Genomic DNA, 27,013 nt, shown 5'->3' on the forward strand with positions numbered 1-27,013 from the left:
TTGCCATTAATTTCTAGGGGAACGGAAACTAAAGCCAGTGCGCCGTATGTTAGTTACGTATTCTCCCGCGGCAACGGAGCTTCCTGACGAAGTCAATTAAGCTCTTTTGTGACGAGGAGAAGCAGCAGCAGAAGTGCTGGAGACTCCGACGGCCCGGAGTGGATGGCGTTCGTTACAAGAACTACCCCTCGAACAGCCACATTTATGCTCCCACGAAACTCGAAATATCGGCATTCACCCTCTCCCTCTCTCTCTCTCTCTTTCTCATTCTCGATGACTCTTTCTATCTTCATCTTCTTCCTTCTTCTTCTTCTTATTCCATCCTTCTTTCCCAACTGTAATATCACTATCTTATTATTCTATGATCAATCTCATGAACTTTTGTGGTGCACAGGTGCAAGAATTTCGCAGCCGCTAAAAGGATTGGCACGCCTGGAAACCCGACACCCGTTAGAATGCCACACGCTCATCCGGAAACCTTCAGGCAGTTCATTCATTATATCTATACAGGCAAAGTAAGAAGAACCTTCATTTTCATTGATGAATAAAATCTTCATTATGAAAGGAATTTCTTTATACGTGTATATACTGTATAATTATTACATTGTATTCAATTTTGGTTTTTATTCTTTTATGAAAGGATTAAGTAATCATACAAAACGTTTATTTCGTTGACAAATAATTATTATTATTAAATCAACGAATAGGTATATGGTATGTGCATACCACTTCTTATGTCTGTATATTTGTAATTATTACATTACATTCAGTTTTGATCTATTTTTAATGAAACGATTAAGACGTGATATTAAATGTTGATTTAATTGAATAATAATAATAATTATTATTATTATTACTAAACCAACGAATAGGAAACTAAATACATATGTTATGGTTTAAATGAATGATATAGGAATTGTGAAAGTGGAGCAGTGTAATAAATTTCAGCGTTAGGATTATACCTTTTGAAGTTAGTATTTGTAATAAATATAATTTATTACTATGTCCGATATCGTTTATCATTATTCATAATTTCTATATTAATCATCCAGTTTGCAACATATATATGAATGATTAAATTGCCGTATTCTAATTTTAGATTGTACCTCAAAACGTCAATTTAAACGACTAATAATTATTATTATTAAGCCAACGAGATAAACCAACAAATATGTTATGAGTTGTGAGATTAATATAGGTATTACGAAAATCGAGTATTGCTATAAATTCCAATATTAGGATTATATCCTTTAAATAGTTTTGTGCACAATAGATTTATTACAGTGTCCATATAAATCATTTAATTCATAACATATAATTTATATATGTAATGATGAAAATATCTTATGTTAGTTGAAATTAATTTATTAATTTTCTATAAAATGATTAGATCATGCTACAAGATAGTGGAATATTCGAGATGCTAGGTCTTGCTCAAGAACTTGGTGTCGAGGAACTTTGGAGGAGTTGCGAGGAACACGTATCGGCTACTCTAAGTCCTGGAAATGCATGTGCCCTTTTGACCGCTGCTTTGGATGCTCAGGAACGAGTACCAGGTACGTTGATCGACCTTTCAATTCGTCGAATTTTATTTGATTTTTCTCGTCAAATTCAAACTATTACTTTTTAATTTAGTAGATACTGTCTTAGTTGATACTTCCTATAACATGATTAATTCATTGTGTTTTATCACATAGAATTAAATTCGTGTTGTTCAAATTGATCGAGTTGTACTGTAAGGAAATCGTGTTATAAATTGTCGCAATTTTTGCGGTATGTTTACAGAGTATCGTGTTATTAGAGGGTTGATTATGTATAAATTATACTGAATTTTTTCTTTTTTTTCTTTTTCTTTTATGAAAGTATTAAGTAGAAACTTCGTACAAAATAGAGAGAACAGAAAAGAAATACGTTTCCGGTATAAATACACGCACGTGACGTCGTAAACACTTGTGTGACACTTCTCAACTATCATCGATCTTCATTATTTTAATTTTGATACACGCTCTCCCTAATTTTTTTTGTACGTCTTTTCCTACGCTTTCCCTTTTAATCGATTCACACGATTCCACCTTCTACGATAAAAGGGGAGATTTTATCCAGTATCATTAGTTATATACTTTTTATTTATTACCCTGATGTCAGTGTCAGCCATTTGGTATACGTCCAAAGTCGATTAATAATACAACGATCATTTTAATTTTAAATTATCCATCATTATAATGGATTATATATTATCTTTAAATAATTGATAACTATAGTTATTCATTGATTATTTTATTTATTATTTCATATTTAAATAAATCTAACTTATATAAAAATATATATTGATTATTATTATAATTCCGTTGTTGCACTACTTTATCGGCAATGTAGAAATTTTTCTTACCAACACGCGGCAGCACTATTCAAATCTAGTTTAATACTAACTATTATTATCCTATTTATAACAAAAATTAAAAATATAAATTAAATAGTATTTTTTTATAATTTCAAATAAATAATCGAAAATTTAGATGAAAATTTTATTTCTTCGATAAAGAATTTTTGTACGCATCAGTTGGTACTCCTACGAAGTTTCTTTGGTTGGCAAGCCTTAAAACGCCATATTTAGCGGCGTTTTGCGTTTTCACGAAGAAAACAAGTACGTTTTAAGCACATCGCATCGTATTTTTTTGAAAAACAAAGTTCAAAATGTCGTACAAAGGACCACAAAAGGTTCAAAAGGTTATGGTACAACCCATAAACCTTATATTCCGATATTTGCAAAATCGGTCTCGGGTACAAGTTTGGCTTTTTGAAAATATTCATCTGAGGATCGAGGGTCACATTGTCGGCTTTGATGAATACATGAATTTAGTTTTGGATGATGCTGAGGAATATCATTTGAAGACGAAAAACAGAAAACCACTTGGACGTATAATGTTAAAAGGAGATAATATAACGTTAATACAAAATACTAATCCTACTGCGAATTGAATTAAAGAAGTTAACCTCAAAAAAAGGACATTTGTATGTCACACATTTAAACCCAAGATCTACTGCAAGTGCCCTTCTCTGGCCAATATTAAGAAGATAAAAGCTGTGCATTATATGATATTATGGATCGACTCAGGGACATACTTACGACAAAAATATTCAAATCTTATGAAAGGAAGAACTTATCGACTTAATGACTATTTTGTTCTATGATTGATGCTACAGCAATTGATTCATTGACTCATCTTTATTTTCTTTAATTAAACTTTTAATTGTTCTTCCTAATGTGGTATGCATTTTAACATACTGCACGTACTAAAATCTTATGCTAAATATGTATATTATGAATGTTAACAGCATTATAAATATTTTTTATTCTACAATTTGTATTACACTATAACGTATCAGGTTATTATAAATCTATGAAATTTCTAAAGTTCTTTTTTTAATTGGATTAAATTGCGTTTATTCAAATAAACATAAAGTACTATTGTAAATGTCATTTAAACAGGGATTATTAAAAAAAATGTTTTGATCTTAAACTATGGCTTATCACTTCTTCTGTTGTAGCTTTTTATATTATTTTATCCTATACACACCTTTCCTTTGAATAATGCAATCCGTTATGTTAAACTATGTTACATAAATATAAATAAAATATTATAACATAATGTACGCTTAAAAGATCTTTACTTATTTTTAATTCACCGCATTACATTTAATTGCAAGATGAAATAATATAGTTTAATAGTAGAAAAGAAATATTATCTTCCCTGTAGTTGAAATTTATTTTCCAGGTGGGAAAGGTGCTTGCTCATCTTTTATCGAGAGATGTTTTGCATTTATCGGAGAAAATGCAGTGGACACGGTGAAAACAACAGCATTTTGTAATCTACCAAAAGATGCCCTTGTCAAATTGATATCTTCCGACTATCTTGGCCTAGAAGAGGAAGACGTATGGAGAGCAGTATTGAACTGGGCCAAGTATCAGGTTCTTATATTTAGAAATTATTATTCCGTTTCCGAGCAAATTGTATCCCTTGAATTCGAGAACAAATTATACGTTCTGATAGTACGTATGGCGTGCAAGGTCTTAGACCTTATATCGCATACATTATCGGGTCCTTGGCTCCTTAGGTTCTTGGATCGGAATTTAGAATTACGAGTTAAGGAACGCTTAACCGTACGGACCACGCTCCTAGGCAGGGGTGACGCAGCCTACACAACATTGGACCGAAGAGGAACGAGTGAGGGTCTGCCAACATTTGTCGGGAGTGATAAATCATGTTCGTCTACTACTCATCGATAGCCAGGTCTTTGCGGAAGAAGTAGAACCAACTGGAGCTGTACCGATAGAATTATCTTTGGAAAGGTATAAATGTTTTAATTCTAATTATTAGAATAACTTTAACTATTTGACATTATTATAAATCTCTGTTTTTTTCTGTATATTTTGCTTTAGATACAGATTTGCAGCACTACCAAGCAAGTATGCAGAAATTTGTTCGGATAAGAGATTACAACCAAGAGTAAGCCCTTTTCTATTCCCTGGGTCACAAATTCTATCAAGAGACAAGATAGGATATCAACGATTATTGAATCAATGGTATGGTTCACCGAAACAAAGTTGGCGTTTGATTTATAGGTAAGTAAATTAAATCTTTCTAAAGATATTAAAAGAATATTTAATTAAATCCACTTATATTATTTTGTAGAGCTTCTGGTCATGGCTATTCTGCAACATCTTTTCATCGTCACTGTGATGGTATTTCTCCAACATACGTAATAGCATTAGTAAGTTTAGTATTTTAAAAATTACTATCATCTACAAAGAATATAAATAAAATAGAACATCTATTTAATTACAGGGAACGCGTGGAGAAATATGCGGTGGATTTAGTGACGCACCATGGGGTAAAACCAACGCTAAAGGACACTATATTTCTTCGGAAAAAGCTTTTCTTTTTACATTAACTAATAATCAGGATATACCTCCAACCAAATATGAAATTGTTAAAAAGCCCTTTGCTATCTGTTATCATCCTGAGTGAGATATAATTATTTTGATATATTCTTAACTTTAAATTCATTTTATATTTTCAATTTATATAATCAGATATTTAATGTACATTTTTGTTTTACTATCACAGCATAGGACCCATATTCGGTGCAGGTGCAGATCTATTAATATCCAGTAACTGTAACACAAACATGGAAAGTTACAGTAATCTTCCTCACAGTTATGATGGAGAAAATGCTTCGAACACAATACTAATGGGAGATTATCATTTTTCTGTAGTAGATTATGAAGTTTTTACACCTAGCCATCATACTCCTAAATCGAATCACTGATAATTCGTACGACATTTTGAAACATAGTACAATATTGTAAATACTCTGATTTACATGCTCTCTTATACAGACTGAGATTATTTTATACACGTAATATAGTTTAATATTTTTCAATCGTAGTACGTTAATGAAGTATCTATCGGGATATTAAATCCAATTATAATTCTATATTTTATACGATAACTAATAGCACAAATTGTATAATTCTAATGCCTTTTATGTGGGTATGCATTTAATAGAATTGTACTTCTTGAAATCGATTTTTCAAAAATAAAATCAGCGTCTTAGAATGAGACGATAAAATAAATTAGATGATCACAAATTATATATCGATAAATTTGATAAAATTACTTATGTGAACGTTGAAAAAATTTATATAATATAAAATATTATCTTTTCGAAATTCTCCCGTTATATATTAAATAAAAAGAAAATTAAATTATCTTTTTCTTCTTCATACCGAATTGTAGTATCTAAAATAATTAATAAATATAAGATATACTTAAAAAATATATAGGATACTTGAAAATAAGAAACATTTGATTTCGTTTTGTTACGAACTTTTACTTACATTTTTCTTCTTTTGAGAGCTGGTTGTTTAATGATGATTACTGGTCACTATACATATGTTTATAATAAAAATTTGCATAAAGCTAATATTTGTTAAGAGTGTATTTATATATTGAAAAAATTTGATTTGATCGAAGCTCTGAAATAAGATCTTTAATCACTAAATGAATAAAAAAAATTACATAAAATAAAAATCACAAGATTAATACTTTACTCTCGTGTTGTCAAATAAAGAAACAAATTAGAATAAATAAGATGAATTAAATAAGATAAATTATGATAAGATAAATGAATTCAATCTATTTGTTTTTAATACTTATTGTAAGAAATTCATTCCCACTAAATATACCGTGTAAAATAGTTTTTTAAAACGTCTTTAGTTTAAAGAGGAGAAATTGTCGTTCGTTTAAGGACGAATGTAAAACAATATTTTCCAAATGGCGGCCAGTAAAATAAAGAGACATTGTAAACCTGTAAGAAACACGTTTCCGAACACGGAGACGTATATTTGAATTTCTCGAGCGTGCTTTTCGCACGTATCATACATGCATAAGTTAAAGCATATACATCCTAACATACATATACGTATTTATATAGGTATCACAATAAAAAGGTCATTTAAAAATCGTAAAGTTTGCGCGCAAATGCAGACATGGCGAACGTGTAAAAGAAAAACCGTCGAAGTGCCGCCAAAACTAATTGATACTTCAATGCAAATAGTTAATAATTTCTATGGGGTGGCCAGGATCTATTGAATTACGTATATGTATATTAATATACATGTGTGTATATATGTGTAACGTGATATATATAAATGCATATGTAAGTACACATATATATATATGTATATGTGCATGTATGTATGTATATGAACGTATTTGGTATATAGAATAATGCGTATGTGTGTATGTGTATATGCAGTATCATACTATGTATGCTCTCGTGCGCAGAGAGAATTTATATTTCGTTCTTCGGTATATGTTGAATATTCATGGTACAGTATTATGAGTTTAACATGCTCATCTTCGCCGTGGGCTTTACTATATTATCTATTTATGTCCGTAACCTTTTCATAAATTTGCACGCAACCTTGTAATTTCGCCTCTGTCTTTCAAGAAATCTACGTCGAGATGAGAAAGATTTTTTTTTATCTCTTTCCTTTTTATCTTTTAATATTTTTCTCTCTCTCTCTTTTTTTTATACATATTATACACGTACACCGTATTGGTCCTTCTCTTTTGAACGAATAAAAAATAAATAAAAATATGAAAATAAGTATTAAAAAATGAAATGAAAGATAATAATAAAATTTGTTTTCTCATCGGCTGAAAGGTGAACGTCCTTCTATTTGCTTTGACTTTCTTCCACTGACAATATACTTGTAATTAGTTTCATTGTCAATAGTAGAAATAAAACGAGACGTGACAGTGGACACTCTAAGTTGCAGGAATACAAGTGACATATATATATGTACAATAAAACCTCCAGTATTAGAATTAAAATAGAAACATAATCGTTCGGATGGAAGAATTTTTATATATTCAAAAACTATATGTATTTAATATATTCAATGAATCTCTACTTGCTTGTTTTTCTGGCTCCGTCAAAGTTTTATTTGTAAAGAGACCAGAATGATTTTTAATTTGTTCTTACTCGTTTTAAAAATAAGTTTACAAATTTGTCGAGTACGCTTACACTTACAATTAGAATATTAGATCGTCAAATACTGAAGGTTCCATTGTATATGTGTTATGTGGGTATATACATAACGAACGTCACCACGTTGATGTAATAATCTGTTTTATTATAATAATACTTAAAAAATAACGTCGCAGAAGAAGCGAACTTTGAATTATTTTTTGTTCTTTTTCTTCTTCTCTTTCGAATTTAATCTAGCCTTCGATGGTATACAAACAAATGTATGCACATATACATACACATATGTACTATTTACGTCCATATACATATATGTATATATGTACTTACTTATATACATGCATTTATACATACGCGCCGTTGATTTGGTCATTTATTTACACTTTTGTCCCTGCCTAATTAATTAAAACGAATATACATAAATCTAGGATTGCACGTGTGTCCGCTATTTTACGAATTACATATGAATTCATTTCGTTTCTATTTATCTTACAGTTAATTGTAAGTAAAAAAAGAAATAAGAAAAAAGATGTAGGATAGAAAGAAAAGGAAACATAAAAGAGGAAGAGAAAAAACATGAAGAAGAAATAAGAAAACGAGACAGGTCGGGAAGATTAAATGATTTTAATTCGTTATTATTAATTTGTTGTGAAGAAAATTAAATAATCATATTTGTGATACTGTTTTTGGTGATATGTGTTATTCAATGAATGATTGATTAATCATGACATTTATTATTCTTACTCTTACAATTAATTTTAATTTTAATTTAATCAATGAAAAAATAATTCGATTACATTATTTTATTTAAAAAGAAGATTTCTTTTAAATTGATAAATAATAATTTTAAATAATTTTTATACGAATTATTTGATCATTCATTAAATATCATTATTACTTAAAAGCCCCTATACACATTAAAATTATTTATACGTTGACACATAATTGGAAATTTAATGAAAGCTGTAAACAATTTCACTTTATTTTCAAATTATTCATATTTTTCTATCTTTCGTGTGATATCAATGTAGTGATACTTTTATACTTTATTCCCGATTCATCATTCGTTAATTAACAAATGTTGAAGATATATCGCAAAATGTATCACGAATCACGAAGCATAAAAATAGATAAATAGATAAATTGAAAAAAAGAAATATTTTAATTTGCATAGGGGTATTAAACACATAAGAAAAAAAAAAAGAAAAAAAACTCGTAGCAAAATTACGAAATTACGAAATTACGATAATGTTTAATGCGAGTGAAAAAAAAAACCCAAAAAAACTTATGTGCTTTTATGTAGTCGTATAGAATAAGAATATTTACACGGTGAGACGAATTAACGTGATTTAACGTAACAAGACGAAATCAATGAAATGAAATGACGAAAAGATAATAATGATGCGGGGGGGGGAAGGAAACAAAAAAAAAGCTAAAAACCAATGACGAAAAGAAAAAGATGATAAAAAGAAGTAGTAAAACAAACAAAACAAAAAACAATCGGAGAAAGGGTTTTGAAAAAGATGATCCCGCAAGAGGAGAAGGGGGTAAGTAGATAGACATTAAAAAAGAAAAAACACAGCCGACTACCATGGACTCGGAAGACACACACGGTGGTTTGTGAATCGTGAAAACGATATCTTTGCTACCACCTCTCGAGTTTCTTGGATTCCAAGGATCGCGACCGTTTTCTTTTACAATGATTCTCACTTCTCTCTTAGCTCGCACGAGAAGAACCGATAGAGTTTAAAAGCGAATCTGTGTTCGACGGGACGCACCCTCTCGCGCGACCGTATAAACCAGCCGGCAAAAGTATAGTCCAAGTTCGTACTTAAACATACACATATACACGCGTATGCGCACACACAAACACACACACATATACATATATATATACATAAACAGTTAAAAGGGAGATGAGAAAAAGTAGAAAATGTAAGCAATTGTAATTACTTTTTCATGGGATGCATGAAATAATTATTCGAATGTTTATCGAGTTTCTATAGGAAAAACCCTAAAAAATAGTTTCTTCTTCTTCTTCTTCTTCTTTTTATTCTTATTCTTCTCCATTTTGTCGCTGTTATGGTTGGTAGTGGTGGTAATGGTGGTAATGGTGGTGGTAGTCGTGGTCGTGTTGTATTGTATTGTATTTGTAAGAAGGATCTTTCTTACTCCTTCTTTCTTGTTCTCTCTCTCTCTCTCTCTTTCTTTGATTCTTCTTCTTCTTCCTTGGTCTTTCATTCTCCATCCAACTCACGAGAGACGAAAACTTTACGGTCGGAGTTAAACATTGGCAGGCGTCGAACGGTCGTAAGATAAAACGTTTACTAGACGTTCGACGCGTGTACGAGCGCATTGTAACGCGCGTTCCAAACACGTGTGCACCCCGCGGTTTTACGTGTTCATCCGGCGAATCCACGTGCACGGAACACTTCCTTCGTCCCTTCACGTCCAATCCTTTTCCTTTCTTTCTTTCTTCTTCTTCTTATTATTATTTTCCTTCCTTTCTTAACTAGTTTATTACCTATTATTTTTTTTTTCGTATAGGTAACAACCAAGAGAGAGAGAGAGAGAGAACGCGAGATTATTAATAAAAAAAAGGTCAAAATTTTTATTATTTAAATAATAAACCGAATTATGTCACGTTATCGAATTATTTTAGAGATTACTTTTTTTTTTCTTTTCTTTTCTTTTATTTTATTTTATTTTATTTTCCCGTTGCAATTATCTTGTCAAATCTATTATGCGTGATGTTTAGATAAAACGTTTGGTAGTATATAATAATATTGGTATTAGAATGCAATTGGTGGATCTCGTGTTAGAAATCTTTCAGTTTTTCTTTCGTTTATATTATTTCTCGTTTTTGATCTCTCTCTCTCTCTCTCTCTCTCCTTCTATCCTTTCTTTTTATTTCTTTCTTTCTCTTTGTTTATTTCTGCAGGTAACAGATAGAATCCATTGAGTAATTCAAATAGAAACGCGAATACAATTAAGTATAACACAGGGGTCCGTGGAATAAGTATCTTGTCAAAGTCCATTGAGTGCCGACAGCAATTTTCGATTTCACCGTTTTGCTTATGCTTAGCTCTAAGCGGGTATTATTTCACACATACCGGCAGATTATAGTAGAATAGAACTATATGACCTTTCTCACGGTATAGAAAAGATTTTCGGTAGACTAGAAAGAATAGAAATAGGGAAAGCGGAAGGGTAAAAGAAAGAAAGAAAGAAAAATGAAGAGAGAGAGAGAGAGAGAGAGGGAGAAAGAAAAGAGTTAGTGAATGAATGAAAAATGACAAATAAATTGTTCGCAAACACTATTGTGATAGATTGGAAAAGTATTCAGTTTGTTTCCTTGACATTCCTCGAAGAAAAAGTGTTTTGACGAGTCATCGAGGAATTATTAATTATCTCGTGACAAAGTTTTCGATTTAAGATCTCGTGGTGAGATCTATAGGAGCAGGTTTTTTCTTCAATGGTGGCCCATAACTGTCACTTTCTTCTTTAGCATTTATCTCGTCTTCTTCGGTAGAATCGAGACTGGATTTCATTGATAAATCTATAGGAATGTCTTGTGAATCATAATCAATGTCCACTTCGGGAGAGGAGGTTGACGATTCTCGATCGGATTGGGATTTAATCGATCTAGGTGAAGGACTGTCTCGCGTCGAACGTTGTCTCTTTAATACCGTATCCAAGTAAAATCTTTTGCTGTAATTTTCGGTAGATGAATTGTTGTCTTTCGTCGGCCGAACGTTTTGATTGTGAACGTCCCTATTGTTGTTATTATTGGCAAATGAATGTTTGTAATCGGTACTGGTGGTTATTGTTTCGGTGCTAATCGTCGTAGAAGCTACGGTCACTGTTGTAGTCGTAGTCGTTGGGGGTTCCGGCGGTATCGTCGAAGAAATTTCATCGAGTATTGGTGAATTGCTTTGAACATTTGGCGAGGGACAGGTTTGCATCAAGGGATGCGAAGCACCATGCTGCGTGCCGTAAAGGTGATATGGTGGAAACATTGTGAGACCTGGCGGCGGCAAAAAGGCTGGCTGGATTAAGGACATTCCACTGAGATGGAAACCAAACGGTAAGCTCATCATTTCTTTTCCCAAAGCTGAAAGTTCGGCAACGGAATGTGACAAATGAGGATGCAGCGGTCGGAAGCCCGGGTGTCCCGCATAAGAAGCCCTTCTTTCAGATATTTCAACTGAACTGTCGCTATTGTGCGACTCCGGAGAACTTATGCTAGGAGATGTTGAATTCTTATAATCGTCTAAGCCAAGTAGTAGAGAATCCTCCTTTCTTTGGCTAGGATGCAGACCGACCGGTGGACTTATTGCTTTTCGTTGTTGTTGAGAAAGTTGAGGATTAACCGGCAAATTCTGAGGATAATGAAGTTGTTGTTGCGCTTGCTGCTGCTGTTGCGGCTGTTGTTGCTGCTGTTGTTGTCTCTGTTGTTGTTGCTGTTGTTGTTGCTGTTGTTGTTGTTCTTGCAGAAGACAATGAATCTTAAACCAATTTGATCTGCGTCCATAACGAGAACTGGATTTGGACATTCCAACCAATAAGCACTTTCTCAAACGGCAGGCCTTGCAAGCGGTACGGTTCTTCTTGTTTATCACGCATTCTCCACCGTTCTTGCATTCGGAGATACTATTCAAGTTGTTGTACGATCTTCCGAAGAACGACTGCGAACAGAAATAAAATATACAAGATGAATATTGTTAATAAAATGATTATCCCGTTTATATGGAAAGTGACTCATTATCGTTCTTTTTATTTTATTTATTTCATTATTTATCGAATAGAACTTATATTGTACTCACCCCCTCCCCTCCGTCTCCAAATAATTATGACAGTGGATTTAATAATAACGATTGATAATTTTGGTTGTTAGTGTCAAAACGATTTGTCGGAAAGATCGTGTCGATGTTCAGAAAAATAAAAAAGGCAACGTTGTTCACTTTCGCTTTTTCTGTATACACATATATATATAAATATACATATATACATATAGGTACATAGACACGGTATGTTATTAATTGTTTCTGGTTCGTTTGTCCTGAAAACGAGCTCTTCCTGCGGCCCAGTGATCCCAATGCGCGCTTCGCCGAGACCCACGACGACGCAGCGGGTTGGCTTCGCGTTCCACTTGTCCTCTCAACTTACTTGTCGTTTCACTATCTCTATCTCTTTTTTTAGTAGTAGTAATAGTAATAGTAATAGCAATAGTAGTGGTAGTAGTAGCATTAATAGTTCCTAGTTGTTGCAGTACTAGTATGTAGTAGTAGTAGTGAACGTATAGTATGTATGTTAGTGTAAATAAACGTTATTCTTCTATCTCTATCTTTTTTTTTAAAAGTAGTAGTAATAGTAGTAGTAGTAGTAGTTGGTAGTAACGTATAGTATGTATGTCAGTGTAACTAAACGTCATTTCTCTATCTTTATCTCTCTATTTTAGTAGTAGTAGTAGTAGTAGTGTAGTAATGTATAATATATGTTCGTGTAAATGCTTAGAAGGGCTTAGAAGAGGGGTGTAAGCACGACATTTCAGGAGCGATGACACAATCGAGAAAATGCTACCGTTATTACGTCCTCTCTTCCATCAACCTCGCTAGACTCTGCACGTTGGATTATGCAAACGGGTCCTCCTTTGAAGTTGCGACTTACTTGATACAATGATAACGATTTTTTTTTCTTTTTCTTTCTTTTTTTACTTATATAATATATATATAGATATACTTAAGATTAATCCGTTTAGATTAATACGCGTTAGATTGAATTCATCAATTATTACGATACTCGATTTTCTACATTTTCAAAGTAAAACTTTGCTAAACGTTTTTTAAAGTATTTATTTAGAAAAACAAAAAATTAGATAAATAATAAAAGTCATCGATTCCTACTACTACTACTACTACTACTACTACTAATACTCGTTTTGATAATAATCTGCATAAAATATTAACATTATAAAATATTAGGGAGGGGGGGACTGAAAAGTAATATCTTTTCTGTAAAAAAAAACATCACATTACTTTCCAGTCCCCCCTAATATATCTCTAATCAAAAAATATATCGTGCGTTTCATTTTTTAATAAAATCAATTACAACAATAATACGAATGATGATTCAGTTACTCGGTTCTAACGTTGGACGAGATATTTCGAAAATAAAAAATTAACTGGAGCACTGAGAAATAAAATGAAATAAAAAAATAAAACATAATAAAACGTATTGATGAAATAACCGCGCGCGTCCCTGGGAGATTCGAGAGCACGTGTAACCGCCTCTCCCACCCCCCTCCCCCACCCACGGGGCCTCATCGGCCCCGTTTCTCGATTTCGTTCGACTCTCGAGGCGATGCTTCCGGCGCTTCGCACTTGTCCGCCACAATTGTTTCCGCCCTAGTTCACGGTTACGTCAGCTCGACATTGTTTCGTTTCGTTATTTTCGTTTTCAGGCCCACCGTAGCATGTCAGTTCTCTCCCTTCTCCTCTACCCCTCTCCACTCCTCTCCTCCCATCCGACTCTCACAATCTCTCTCTCTCTCTCTCTCTCTCTCTCTCTCACTCACTCACTCACTCACTCATTCGCTCATTTATATTCCCTGTCTTTCTCTTTCCACTGCGCTTTACGCTCGAGTTAGAACTCGCGATCCGTGCCCTGCTTTTAGAGATTAGCAAAGAAAGATTACCGAGCCAAGCAGCAGACCGATGATTTGTATTTTTCCTAACGAAATTAATTCATTGCGATTTAAACGTAAAGTAAGAATAATTGATAAATAAATAAAAATCAACAAAAAGAAAATGTATCAATTATTCAGTCGAACGGGTTGACTTGGTGGTGGGGGAAGGAGGGAACACGAGGGGGGGGGTTATATCGAATAAAAATCGTTGAATTTTACGAAACGTTAATGAACAAAAAATGAAATAGAATTAGATAAATTAATGAAATTAGGAATAATCTTTTCTATCGAAGAGAAAAAAAAACACAGAGAGAGAGAGAGAGAAGTGTTATTTTAAATAATTGGAGAAAATGAAAAGAAAAGGAGAAAACGAGGTTTGGGGATCATGTATGAAAAGGTTTCTAATCAGTTCTAATCGATCGACAGGTGGCCCCGCGGTTGACACGCATGCTTGGCCAAACGTTTTAACCTCGGCCACGGAACGGGTCGTGAAAGCGATAGTCGTGCTGGCGTTTTACGAAATCACGGGAAAGAACGACGACGACGACGACGACATCGTAGTTTGCGAATAGTGTTCTGCTGGTTTAGAATAGTTGATGGATGGATGGATGGGTGGGAGGAATTAGGAACGAGCGAGGAAAACTCCGTGCGCGAATTTGTACGAGCTAATCTCATTTCTTGTTTTTTTTTCTCTTTTTTCTATGTTTCTATCTTTTACTCTCTCGTGTATATACAATATATTTTTTTTTGTTCTTATTATTGTTATTATCATTATATATATATATTATTTTTTTTCTTAATCTCGTGAGAAGAAACTCACCTTGCAGCCCTCGCAGGTGAACGCGCCAAAGTGGAAACCAGCCGCGGGTTCACCGCACACCTTGCATTGCTGATTCATCTGTAACAAAAGAAGAAGAACTTTTATCGTTTGCCATTTCGTTTGAGTTCACGATCCGAGTTCGTACACACATTCATACATATTTATGTATATATATATATATACGTAAGTATACATAGGATAGATATATTATGGGCGCGCGTGCACGATTGAATATAAATGTATGTACAAACATTGGAAATTATGAAAGAGTGGACGGATGCTTTTATGCGACTTATTTGTAGAAACTAAGTGTTTATTTTTTCACTTTATTCAAACAACGCCGCTCGGAAGAGCGTGATTCCTTTCGAGTTTAAATCCTTCGAGTATACTAAGCTACGATATATATATATGTATGTATATCGTTCTAAGACTTTCTAATATTTTTCTTTTCCTTTTTTTTTTTTTCGTTATTTTATTTTTCATTAATAATAATCGTTCAAGGTTGATATTCATTTTCTTTTTTATTTGTCGATACGTTAATACGATTTTATTAAACGTAACATATCATTGAAATTCATTTTATGATGATAATATTAGTTAAATATTTGTTTAGTTTTATTTAATTAATTCCAATCGAAAATACACGCTTGTAGAAAAAAATGATTATTTTTCTAATATCGTAAAGAAGAATTTTGCATCGGTTACGTATACAAACCGAATGGACACCGATCGCATACGATTGAGAAATAAAAGGTTACGCTATTTAATATTCATGGTATACGTCAATAATCTAATGTGATCTAATACACGTAATATTTGACGACAGTTTTATTGAAATGAATCTTCAATTATATTGATCGAATAATTTTTCGTAGAATATTTTTATTAGCGAAGAAAAACAAGTAAATGTTTTTTCCTCGCAATTAATTTCACTTATGTTAGGAATGAATTGATCCTTTTTTTCTTTCTTTCTAACATATTTGTAATACTTTAGAGGAAAGAAATTTATGAGAATCGATGAATATATAATCTTCGGTGGAACATTATTTCGTGGTTTAATAAAAATTGTTGCTACTTCGTAAATGAAAATTTCATTGGAAAGATATTCTCGCGAATTGGACGAATATTGTTCTGATAGATATTAGAATAGGCAAATTTAATATCGTAAGAAATTACTAAACGAGTAGATATACGCTGATTAGGAAATGAGAAGAATCGTGATTGCACAATTGTCGGACTTTTAGCGCTTGGCGTGTGCGCGCGCGAATCGCTGAATCGTGGCAAACAGGCGCGTGTTACGTTCAACGAGCGGAAAACTCTTATGCACGGGGAGTTTTTTTTTTTTTCTTCTATTTTTCCTTCCTTTTTTTATTCTCTACCTCTTCGTTCGCCGACTTCTCTTTCGCCTTCTTTGGTTATTCGTCCAGAAAACTACAGAATAGGGAATGGCCAATCCTTTTTTCACACCTGGACGATTTTACCTTGATTTAGGATTTATTAGAAATTTCTAAACAACGTTCTCGATTTTTCCAGATAACGTTGGACCCATTTTTTGTCTATGTTGTTTTTTTCCCTGATTAATTTAACAATCTTTCAACATATTATTAATAAAACTCATAACATGTCACACACTTCACTTTTGTTATTTTTTTTATTTAGTTTGCTTCGAATCATTTTTCAACATATTTTCTTTCGAGACACTCGATTTTCCTTATATTCTACGAATATTCTTTATATTCAACAAACAAAAAATAAAAATAAAAATAAAATAAAATAGAAAAAAATAAAAACCATTCCTATTATAACTATCTCCTATTGTAAACTCGTTCCTTTGATCTCCAACACTCGTCGTTGGAGTTCCACCATCGTCGGGCGAATGTCAAAAGTTTAGATTGTTAAGAAATATGGGACAATGGTGAATGACCCACATACACGTTGTCCCGAAGTAATACGTATCTCGTGTTAAAGGTATATGTAAGGAAGTAAGTTGGCGAGTACGTAGGTAGAAATATAGATATAGGTACGCAACACGTATAATAATCCTATCCTCCTATCCTCTATTTTCTGTATGAATGTGTATGCGTGTATGGGTATTTACGTGCGTTGGCTAGTACGTTAGGTTCTTTTCGTTTAGGTTGCTCTTTCGACGACTTTCATACATGACGGACTGTCGCTAAATGGGAAAGTAAATCTTAGCTAATGGAAGAGACATCGAATGTTTGATCAACGGAGTCTCTCTCTCCTGACCTACACCCTACAGTCGTTGACACTTCTCGTTCGAACTATGGTACGTACGTGTGTGTGTGTATGTGTGTGTGTCTTAGTGTTAAGCTGAACGAAGTTGCTGAAGTACAAACTGCGTGCCTACGCGTACACTTTTAATTCCGTCTTCGATTATTTTTGATATTTTTTTTTTTTTCTATTTTAAAAGAGAGACCAAGTTTAAAAACCCCATGAAGTGGATTCTTCCTCATCGTAACACAAACGACTTTCATATCGTTGCCATATTACTATCTTACTTCGGAATACCAGGATACTTCGAAATCATCGCAGATAAATTTATCGATCTATCGATCCATCGATCGATCATTCCTTTAGATAGGTAGTAAGTATGTTGTATATAAATATCTGTAAGCAAATATATGTTTCTCAGTTTTCTTCTTCTTGTCTTCTCCTTTCTATCTATCTATCTCATTCTTTCTTTCTTTCTTTCTTTTTTTCTTGCTTGCTTTCCTTCCCTCTCACCCTTTTCATTTATTGAGATTTTCGTAACGGAACACTGTCACGGGCCGTGAACGTTTTCGAGTTCACCATGAAAAACCGATCGCGATGTGGTAATCGTTGTGGTTCGATTCGTTTCAAATCATTCCTCTCGATTCCTCAGATTTCGATCTGTTTCACTTTAACTTTGTTTTACTTTCGATTATACACGCTAGAAATATATTTTCCTTTTTTTTTTCTTTTTTATTTCAAATATTATTCTAAATAAAATTCCGATCTATAGTAAAGGAAAGAAAAAAAGAAACAAAATCGTACGAATAACAATAGTATTAGATTGTTGAAAAGAAATTATAAAATATATTGAAAATATATTAATAATATTTCGTCAATCTAATTATAAAACCGAACCCCGAGTATCGACAAAAAAATCTACGAAGAAACTCACTGAAATAATGAGATGAGAATATAAGGTTTAATTAAAATTTTTCTTTTTACGTATATCCGAGATAAATCAAACACAAAAGACTATTTACAAAATCAACAACTAGATAATAAATTAGGGTAGAGAATAATAGAAAGAAAGCTCGAAAAAGCTAGATAAAGGTCACTAATAAGATTATTGACGATAACAAAAATATAAATATCATTTTATACGTATTTCATTCTAATTACCATAAAGATAAATATTTATACATATATATATATCAAACCTTATCAACAATATCAACAACAATATTGATAATAATAATAACAAGCAAACGAAAAAAAGAAAAAGAACGACAGAAAGGTTTTCACTCTTTCGGATTATTGTTAATCTTACTTAGTTGTATCAAAACTATCAAACGTTCTTCTTATTATTACGATAATTCGAAAGTACGTCAAAGCGTTTGAAATCGTCGAAGGATCGATTCGCTTGGTCTTCGGCCTTCGTTAAAACACGCGCAAACTCACGGTATAATAAGCGTTCTCGATTATCGTCGTCGCGATCCGTTCTCGACCGGTGCCCGACACCGACGATGATGATGATGATGATCATGATGATCATGATGATGATGATGATCATCGTCAAGATCATCGAAGGAAGGGATCATCATCATCGACGTTAGCCATTGCGCGATCTTTTGCTTAAGAGAAAGAGAGCCGTGAGAATCGTAGCGACTTCTGGCTGTCTTATTATAGTCATCTATCTCTCTCTCTCTCTCTCTCCCTCTTTCCCCATTTTTCTCATTCTCATTCTCTCGATCAGTCTAACTAGGATGTTAACGATCAAAGCAAAACTTATTTTCCAACGTTCCAAAGGGAATCATATCGAAGGATGATATACCTTTCTCGTTTTCCTTTCTCGCGTTGACCTTCTCGATAAAACAGCCCCCAACACCCTCGCTTCTTTTCCCTTTCTTTCTATTCAGTTCTCTCTCTCTCTCTCTCGGTCTTTTTATGTTTCTTCACGTCGACGGAAAGAATCGCGTTGATTGACGATCTCGCAACGGCTAAGATTCTCTCTCAGGTTCAACGTCCCTCTAAGCCTTCTTCTTCTTATTCTTATTCTTATTTTATCTTCACTTCATTATTCACGATAATCGTAAGAAAGATTCAAAGGATTGGATTGATTTTATGTTAACGATGATAGGATCCCAAAATAATCGTAGCAATTCTTTTCCGCGATCTTAACGACATCCGCGAGACTATTATAATTATTATCGTAGTAGTAGTAGTAGTAGTAATAGTTATAGTCATAGTCAATAATCGTTGTCGTAGTGGTCACATAGTCACTCGTCTAGGATTCTAAGTTGATGAGTGTATTGCACAACGCGATCCGGATGAAAGATTCCTTGCTCGTCGTGTCGTATCTTAAAATAAACTTCGAAGTATTCGTGTTGAAGAAGATGCGATGCGATGCGAGTGAGTGAGTGAGTGAGTGAGTGAGTGACTCTCGCTTTAATCACGGTGGTCAAAGGTTGTAAAAAAGAAGAAAGAAAAGGGTGGGGGGAAGAGAGAGAAAGAGGGGATAAATAGAAAGAGGGAGAAAGTACACAAACAAGATGTTCCCACCCCCGAAAGTAAATATTTTCGTCGTTCAAGATGTGTTTACGAGTCAATCTTTCACCATCGATTCTTCTATTCTTCTCGGAAAAAACTTTTTTACTGGATAGATCTATTAAAAAACACAAAAAATCTATGAAAACCATTTCTCAAAACGTTTGGAGAAAGGTCAGTAAAAAAGAAAGAAGAACAACTCCGCATGGTCGGAACTATTTTTTAAGTCAAGGGTATTCGTTAAATATTACGGAACAACCTTTTTTTTTTTCTTCTTACGATTCCTAGATATATGTCGGTTAAAAAACAAAACGAGAAGAAATACTACCATCGATTCGTGAAATAACGCGTCGTTACCTTAGACTTTTTTATACGGAAAGTTCTTTTTTTAACTGCACGGTGTGAGAGTGTTGAGAACAAAAAAACAAACAAACAATGAAAGAAAGAAAGGAAGAAAGAATGGAAAGAAAGGAAAAATATAAAGAAACGTTTCGTCCGAGTTTTTTAGTCCGATGTTTTTTAGTAGTTCGTTTCGATACGGAATGGGTAAGAAAGCCGTAAAAAACTGTTGAAAGAAAGAAGACAAAACGTTTCCCGAATCGGGGAAAGTGCATCTCTCGTGCCCGTAAAAAAGTCGACAGTTTTTTGTTTTCTGGCCTTAAAAAAGTCTATCTTCCTTAAAAAAGTCTATCTTCCGGTCTCCCCCTCCTCTCCCCCCCCCCCCGCGGCTTTCTTTCTTCCATTAAACGACTATGATACACACAATAAAAAAAACGAAGATAAGTTATTTTTTACCTGATTTCTTTTTTGCTACCCTCGACCGACCATTGTATCGGGTCGTAGATTTTCTTTCTACTTTTTTATTTTATTCTACGTTTTTTATTATTTTTTATTTTTTTTTTTCTGTTAACTTGCACTAAAACACGTTGGCCTCGTCAAGGAGAACTTTGACTTATCAGGGACACTTTTTTTTTTCTCTTGTAATAGTAAAGAAGAAAAGTGCAGTTGCAGTGCATACAATGGTTGCCGACGGCTAACGTAAACATAATGCTAATATGTTTACTCTTTTTAACACGATTCTAACGATAAATTTATTCTAATTTCTCACATACACACACACACACAGACACATTTATTTTTCTATTTGTATTAGAAAACAAGAAATCGTTCACGTGTTTGTGAAAAAAAAAGGAATTCATCGATCGTTATTATATCAGACGAATGATAAAATGTTAAACAGGATTTATCTATCGTGTTAAATACAATGTTCGAATTAATGATAATTACTAACTCAGGATTCTCGTAATACATAATATGATATCATAATATCTCATCTTCTTAAAACGGTGCGCGATCCAGTTCGCGGAGAGCAACTTCCGGTCTTTCGTAAAATGAAAGAAGCGAAGAAGAAGGAACGTAACGTTCCGCAACGCGTGGTCCCGCGAGCGGCCTTCGGCACCGCAAACGATGCACTACTACCGACATATGTATTTCTACTTGCCGCCTCGTCGAATCGTATTATTAATTCTACCTTATCTTAACCGTATTCTACGATGATCCGATATGCTCGACTAGAATCGTCAAGGAAAAATCTATTTATTACGTGTATATCCTATGTAACAATTATTGTTACATTACAATGAAAAATAACATCAAAACATTTATTTCGATGTTAATGTATTTTATGATTTATATTCGATACACTCGAATTATATGATTAAATTAATCGCTACTTCCGTTACCATAATTACGAATTTTCCAACCATTCGATTGTACTATCTGCAACACGTGCAAGATATTCGTACGATTATTCAAATATAATTATCGTAACAATAATTATTATTTATAACGTTCTATAGAATTTAATATACGAAACTTGATATTATTCATTTTATTACTAATTTCAAGTACTTCCATTTGAAAAGGTAAGAATTTAATAGAGAATCGAGAAAGCGTTGTTAGAATTACGATTTTTATTTCCGAAGGAATCTTCGAACTTCGTTCGTATATTTTAATACCATAAATGAAGAATGTGTTATTAAAGAAAAAGAGAGAGAGAGAGAGAGAGATGGGGGAAAAAAGGGATAGAGAAGCGTAGAATATAAATGTTCTCATCGTCCGTTTCCCGTCGTAATAAGCTCTCGCTTCTATTCACAATCAGAACGGTGAGAATATCATACGCTTTCGATATCATTAAGATCATCGATAGATACGAATCTACTCGATGTCTAGCGAATTAACTAATTGCTGCGATCGCGGTGAGTTGAACTATCTGACTAACGAACAGATAGAGATAGATATAGAAATAAGATAGATAGATAGATAGATAGATAGATAGATAGATAGAATGACTTAAAGGTCTCTTATCGGGCTCGTTACTTCGAGAACGTAATAACGTTTGAGATCCTGTCGAACCGTGACGACTTTTCCCCCGGTATAGTGTCACGATCTAAGAAGATGAAGATGAAAAATAACGGAGACAAAGACGTCGTCTTCGTCTTCGTCTTCGTCATTGTCGTAGTAGTCGTTTGGCACGTCAACGACGTGCAAGCAGCACCTCGAAGCACTTATACGAAGAATTACGAAACTACGTGCGAAACGTCAGCTTCTTTTTTCTCTCTTTTTCCCTTCCATCCCATCCCCTTTCGATCTCGATCGTAGGAGTTGCATTCTAGGTTTTGCACCATTACAATCAACCAACAAATTAACCGACCAACCAACAACTATGCTCGCTGGCATGCCGCATTACAATACGCGTCACCATTCTTTATACGTTTCTTCTTATTTTTCTTTTTTATTTTTTTTTTTTCATTTTTTTCCCCCTTGCCTCAACCCCGTCACCCGCCTCCCGCCCGCCGCTATTTTCTTTTTTTCATTCGATCAAAAGAAACGCATTCTCCGCCTCCGCGTAGATTAATTAAATGTCAGGGCACGCTTGTTGTGTTATACAATGTCGTTCGCGAAGTTAAACACGAGATTATACCGTGGCGATGTGCACGAAATTACGAATTCTTAACGTTTCACCTATATGTATATGTATATCTTTCTCTCTTTTTCTTTTGCTAATACGAACTAGAAAATTTCCTCATTCGACACGTACCTTGAAGAGCCTTGCGATGATTAATAGCTCATCGATGTTGATGACATTCAGTTTGCGTCCTTGTTTCATTCGAGTTTGTAACTCTTCTTCATAAAGGATGATATTCCATAGTCCTTCTTCTTCTCTCTTTTCTTATCCTCTCCTCTCTCCCTTCTTCCTTCTTCGTATCTTTTTGCACTGTATATATATCTTCTTCAATCTCACTTTTATAAGAATCTATCAGAGATGATGGGTGAGAGAAAAATTAGCACAGATTCGAACTGTAACGATAAGTTGAGTAATCGAGTCACTTAGAAAAAAAAAAAAATAACCATAAACGAGTGAGAGAGAACGAAAAAAAAGAACAGAAATTTTCAATCGCACCGTCTGAAAACTTTATCGTCCTTGTGTATCCAATAAAATAAATTCACTGTTATCAACTGATCGGTAGCACTCGACGATTCGTAACACCAACCTTGTTTGTTTGTTTGTAATCCGTCGTATAGAAAGTATGTAGAAAAAAAAAGAAAATAGGAAAAAAAAAGAATGAAAATGAAAAAGGAACGAATCGGAAAAAAGTTATTTCGAGTTAAAATGTGTAAAACTGTGGATATTAACAACGGACTATTAAGAAATAAACACACATGATGGATAAACGATAACAATGAGAAAAGCAGTGGATAGATGGTACTTGATCCGACGATGACCGTTGGGTGAATGACTTTGGATGGCAAGGGTGTCCACGTCGATTCTTGAATCGACCCCCACCTCCAATGATTTCCTTCAGTCCCACTCTTTCGTTCAATCGTTTGTTTGTTCGTTCTTTCGTTCGTTCGTTCTTTCGTTCGTTCTTTCGTTCGTACGTACGTACGTACGTTCGCTTACTTGCTTACTACTCGCTTACTCGTACGATAGCGCGCGCGTTCCTCGTAAGTATAGCTCGAATGGGCCTTATGGACACACTGTGTGCCGAGTCGGAGAAGCGTGCAGGGTCCATCCGCTCGGCGGGCACAGGTGGGCTGCAGGACCTCTCTCGGTTGCAGTGGTGGGGGTAACTTCACACTGGAGGGATTCTCTCTTTTAGTTAGGAGAGGGGGTAGAAGGGAGGGGCTTCGCTACTTCTCTCCCTACTCTCTTTCTCTCACCTTCGGTTCTCTTCTCTCTATTCTTATTTTTTTGAACATAAGTATTAGATATAAATTATTTGATTCTTTTTTTTTTAAAGACAAATATTATTATTGTCATACTTTTATCGAAATTATATTTATCTTTACGCAATAATGTATTTTTAGTTTATCGTAATATATTGGTTTTTTCTAATTTCTTTTCTTTTTCAAATTTAATTTTCTTCCAAACAAAAATTCGAACAAATGTCATATATATTTATTTATATTTATATTTATTTCTTTTTTTTTGTATCGTTGTGTCGTATTTTTCTTCACTCGATTGATATCTTTCGTAATAAAATTGTTCGCGAGGATAAGTTCGAAACGTGATTAGTGTATTACCTAGGATACAAACTAACGTAAGTAACATCATGTCCTCTCGATGAAATTGGTTTCTCGCTTCTACTTACTTAGTTGGAGAATAATTTCATGGGTGTACGTTTTGGTAGACGGAACGTGGGAAAGTCTCATACGCTGGCAAGCATTACGCTTGACCTCCATACGCTACGGAATGACTTGCCTAAGGTCCTTTTATGTAACGTGATGCGTTTCTTCGTCTTCGTTTCTTCTTATTCTTATTCTTATTATTTTTCTTATCGTCTATTTATCGTTCACTCGAATCGATTTGATTTTCGATAAAAGAAAAACACTCTCTTAATAAACTTTTGTGAACTGGTTTCATAGTTTGGAATATCAAATACCGTATTTCCAACACAAAAACACGCTTAACGATAAGGCCAACAGATTCTTTCGAAAGAACGTGTTGAGTTGGTCAGTACTTTAAAAGTCACTTTCTTGCTTGTGGTAGAATTCTTTCATCGACCTCATACGTTTCTTTGAAACGAAAACACCTAATTACACTGGCCGGCTCTACTATCTCTATCGGGTTCTTACTTTTTCTTTCTTCTTTCTGCTTTCTTCTTTATTACATTTTCGTTTCCCGAAATTTTCTCGAACCGTAACGATTCCGTTATCGATGCTACTTCTCGATAAGATAATCTAATGTTCTTTTTCGTTTACTTAATACAAATCGATTTCAGTTCACTTATCTCTTAATCGTAACATAATATATTTTAAATGATCCCAATTTATTCCGTCAGTGGAAAACAATTTTCTATAACAATTTTCGAAAAATTCTTTTACAAAAATAAATATAGAAAATATATATATAATACATTAGTTATTATCGCTTTATCGAACTAATTAATAACGAGCGTTTATTTTTCGATTGATTTAAAATTATCGAAAGAGACTAAAAAAAAAAAAAGTAAAATGCTAAATATTTCGTCATTTTTGTTTTCTCAGAAGTGGAATATCGGAAAGGAGTGGTGGGGGAGTGGTAGGGGAGGGGGAGGATAATTTAAGAAATTATCGTAAATTTGATAAAAACTATAGAAATCTTTTTCTACGTTTAATTATTATACCTCTGTTTTTTATGATGATATTAATGCAATTGACATACATATTAAATATGTATATTTTTTAGCGTATAATTTTTGACAAGTATTATTTCGCTACTACGAAATTGCTATCCCGAAGTTTAGAAATGAGCTGATAGAAAAAATGTCCTTAGGCTTTGGCGGGATAATTAGCAACGAAACGCGTCGTCCCGAGTGAGTTTCATTGTGATTTTGCCTCAAGGCGGTAAAGCAATAATTAACTAAATGTTGCTATTAAAATATAATAATCGACGACTATCGTATAGAACATTTTTTTTTTCTAGGTACTCCACACGACTATAATATTTTCGAGAATATTGTTATTCTCGTCGAAAATCAAAAAAAAATAATGAAGGGGAGAAGAAAGGGGGGAAGAAAAGAGGCGAGGGAAAGAAACCGATGTTAATTTCAATGTATTTCAATGAAATTTCTTAATTATCATTGAGATTGGCTTTTAAAATAAATATCGTTTAAAATAAATCAAGCATTAACAAAGATCGTTTTCTTAATGAGATAATTGAAAAGATATAGGTTTACAATAAATTGATAAATATCGATGTATTTTAGTCAAATTTCTTCATTATCATTCCTTGGTTATTTCTTTTTGTGCATAATATCGTCTAAAATAAATCAAGTTTTAAAAAAATGTCGTCTTCTTAACGAGATAATTTGAAAGATATAAGCTTGAAATAAATCGATTTGGAAAGAAAGAAAGAAAGAAAGAAAAATAAAACGCACATAAAATAATTCGATTGTCGACAAAATATTAACGGTAATTCCTTTTTTGGGCTGGTTTAAAATAAAATAAACGTTGTTCCGTTTCATTTCATTTCGTTCGTTCGTTCGTTTTAACCGAAGTATAAGAAAGGATGACAAAGTAGAAAGTGCAGTTTGGAATGATTAGTAGTCGAGCTATTATTCTTTTTTGACTTCACTGAGTTGAAGCAATGAAGATAAAAATAAGAAAAATGATCCAAAGTTTTCTCCAAGAATTACATCAAAAGAGTTTTGTTTAAGGAAATAATATTCCATCGAACCCTTTTGAAGCATCGTATTCTTTTTTACCTGAGAAATACAATTGCCATAGAATGAATAGAATTTCGGGGGAAACAAAAAGGAAAGTAACGAAAAAGCGATTTTTACGTAGTTAAAAAGATCGAGTCGGTAAAAAACGTCGATATCAGTGGGACGTGTCCTTTTCGTGTAAAAAAAAAAATAAAAAAAGAAAGAAAATAAAAAAAAACACTTTTATAGCTTTTTTCCCCAAAGTTTTTTAGACAATAACCTTGCCGATGTTACGTTACTTTTGGTTCGGTAAAAAAGTGTGAGCTGTTAAAAAAATGTCTGAAGAAACATCTTCTTCAACGTTCGTTTCTCTCATTGAAAATTCAACGTGGAAATGGGAACGAACTTGGGTATATACGAGCAGGTAAGAAAAAAGAAAAAAAGATAAAAATAAATAAAAAGGTATAAAGAAAGGAAAAGAAAAAAAAAAGGTACAACTCC

At 33.4% G+C, this 27,013-nt stretch overlaps 3 protein-coding genes across 3 annotated transcripts in view; 2 read left to right on the forward strand and 1 right to left on the reverse strand.

Moving 5' to 3' along the window:
- Nucleotides 1-5,450, forward strand: part of LOC122524182 (serine-enriched protein) — a 29,573-nt gene extending 24,123 nt beyond the window's left edge. Inside the window, exons 3-10 of the mRNA XM_043646288.1 lie at nucleotides 395-515; nucleotides 1,391-1,556; nucleotides 3,777-3,970; nucleotides 4,182-4,351; nucleotides 4,442-4,624; nucleotides 4,695-4,773; nucleotides 4,848-5,026; nucleotides 5,130-5,450. Of these exons, the coding sequence (XP_043502223.1) occupies nucleotides 395-515; nucleotides 1,391-1,556; nucleotides 3,777-3,970; nucleotides 4,182-4,351; nucleotides 4,442-4,624; nucleotides 4,695-4,773; nucleotides 4,848-5,026; nucleotides 5,130-5,331 (1,294 nt within the window). The 3' untranslated portion in view covers nucleotides 5,332-5,450. The remainder of the gene's footprint in view (nucleotides 1-394; nucleotides 516-1,390; nucleotides 1,557-3,776; nucleotides 3,971-4,181; nucleotides 4,352-4,441; nucleotides 4,625-4,694; nucleotides 4,774-4,847; nucleotides 5,027-5,129) is intronic.
- On the forward strand, nucleotides 2,596-3,521 carry LOC122524183 (probable small nuclear ribonucleoprotein E). The gene has a single exon (XM_043646289.1). It carries the CDS (start codon nucleotides 2,695-2,697, stop codon nucleotides 2,977-2,979), a length of 285 nt encoding a protein of 94 aa, XP_043502224.1. The 5' UTR covers nucleotides 2,596-2,694; the 3' UTR covers nucleotides 2,980-3,521.
- A 5,453-nt stretch (nucleotides 5,451-10,903) lies between the features above and the next one.
- On the reverse strand, nucleotides 10,904-23,009 carry LOC122524158 (knirps-related protein-like). The gene is made up of 3 exons (XM_043646256.1): nucleotides 22,924-23,009; nucleotides 15,066-15,143; nucleotides 10,904-12,245 (listed from the first exon to the last, which is right to left on the reverse strand). The coding sequence occupies exons 1-3, from the start codon at nucleotides 22,990-22,992 to the stop codon at nucleotides 10,989-10,991; spliced, it is 1,404 nt and encodes a 467-aa protein (XP_043502191.1). The 5' UTR covers nucleotides 22,993-23,009; the 3' UTR covers nucleotides 10,904-10,988.
- Nucleotides 23,010-27,013: the final 4,004 nt, after the last annotated feature.

Source organism: Polistes fuscatus, unplaced genomic scaffold (genome assembly GCF_010416935.1).
Source record: "Polistes fuscatus isolate 324 unplaced genomic scaffold, CU_Pfus_HIC Scaffold7, whole genome shotgun sequence".
Lineage (NCBI taxonomy): Eukaryota > Metazoa > Arthropoda > Insecta > Hymenoptera > Vespidae > Polistes > Polistes fuscatus.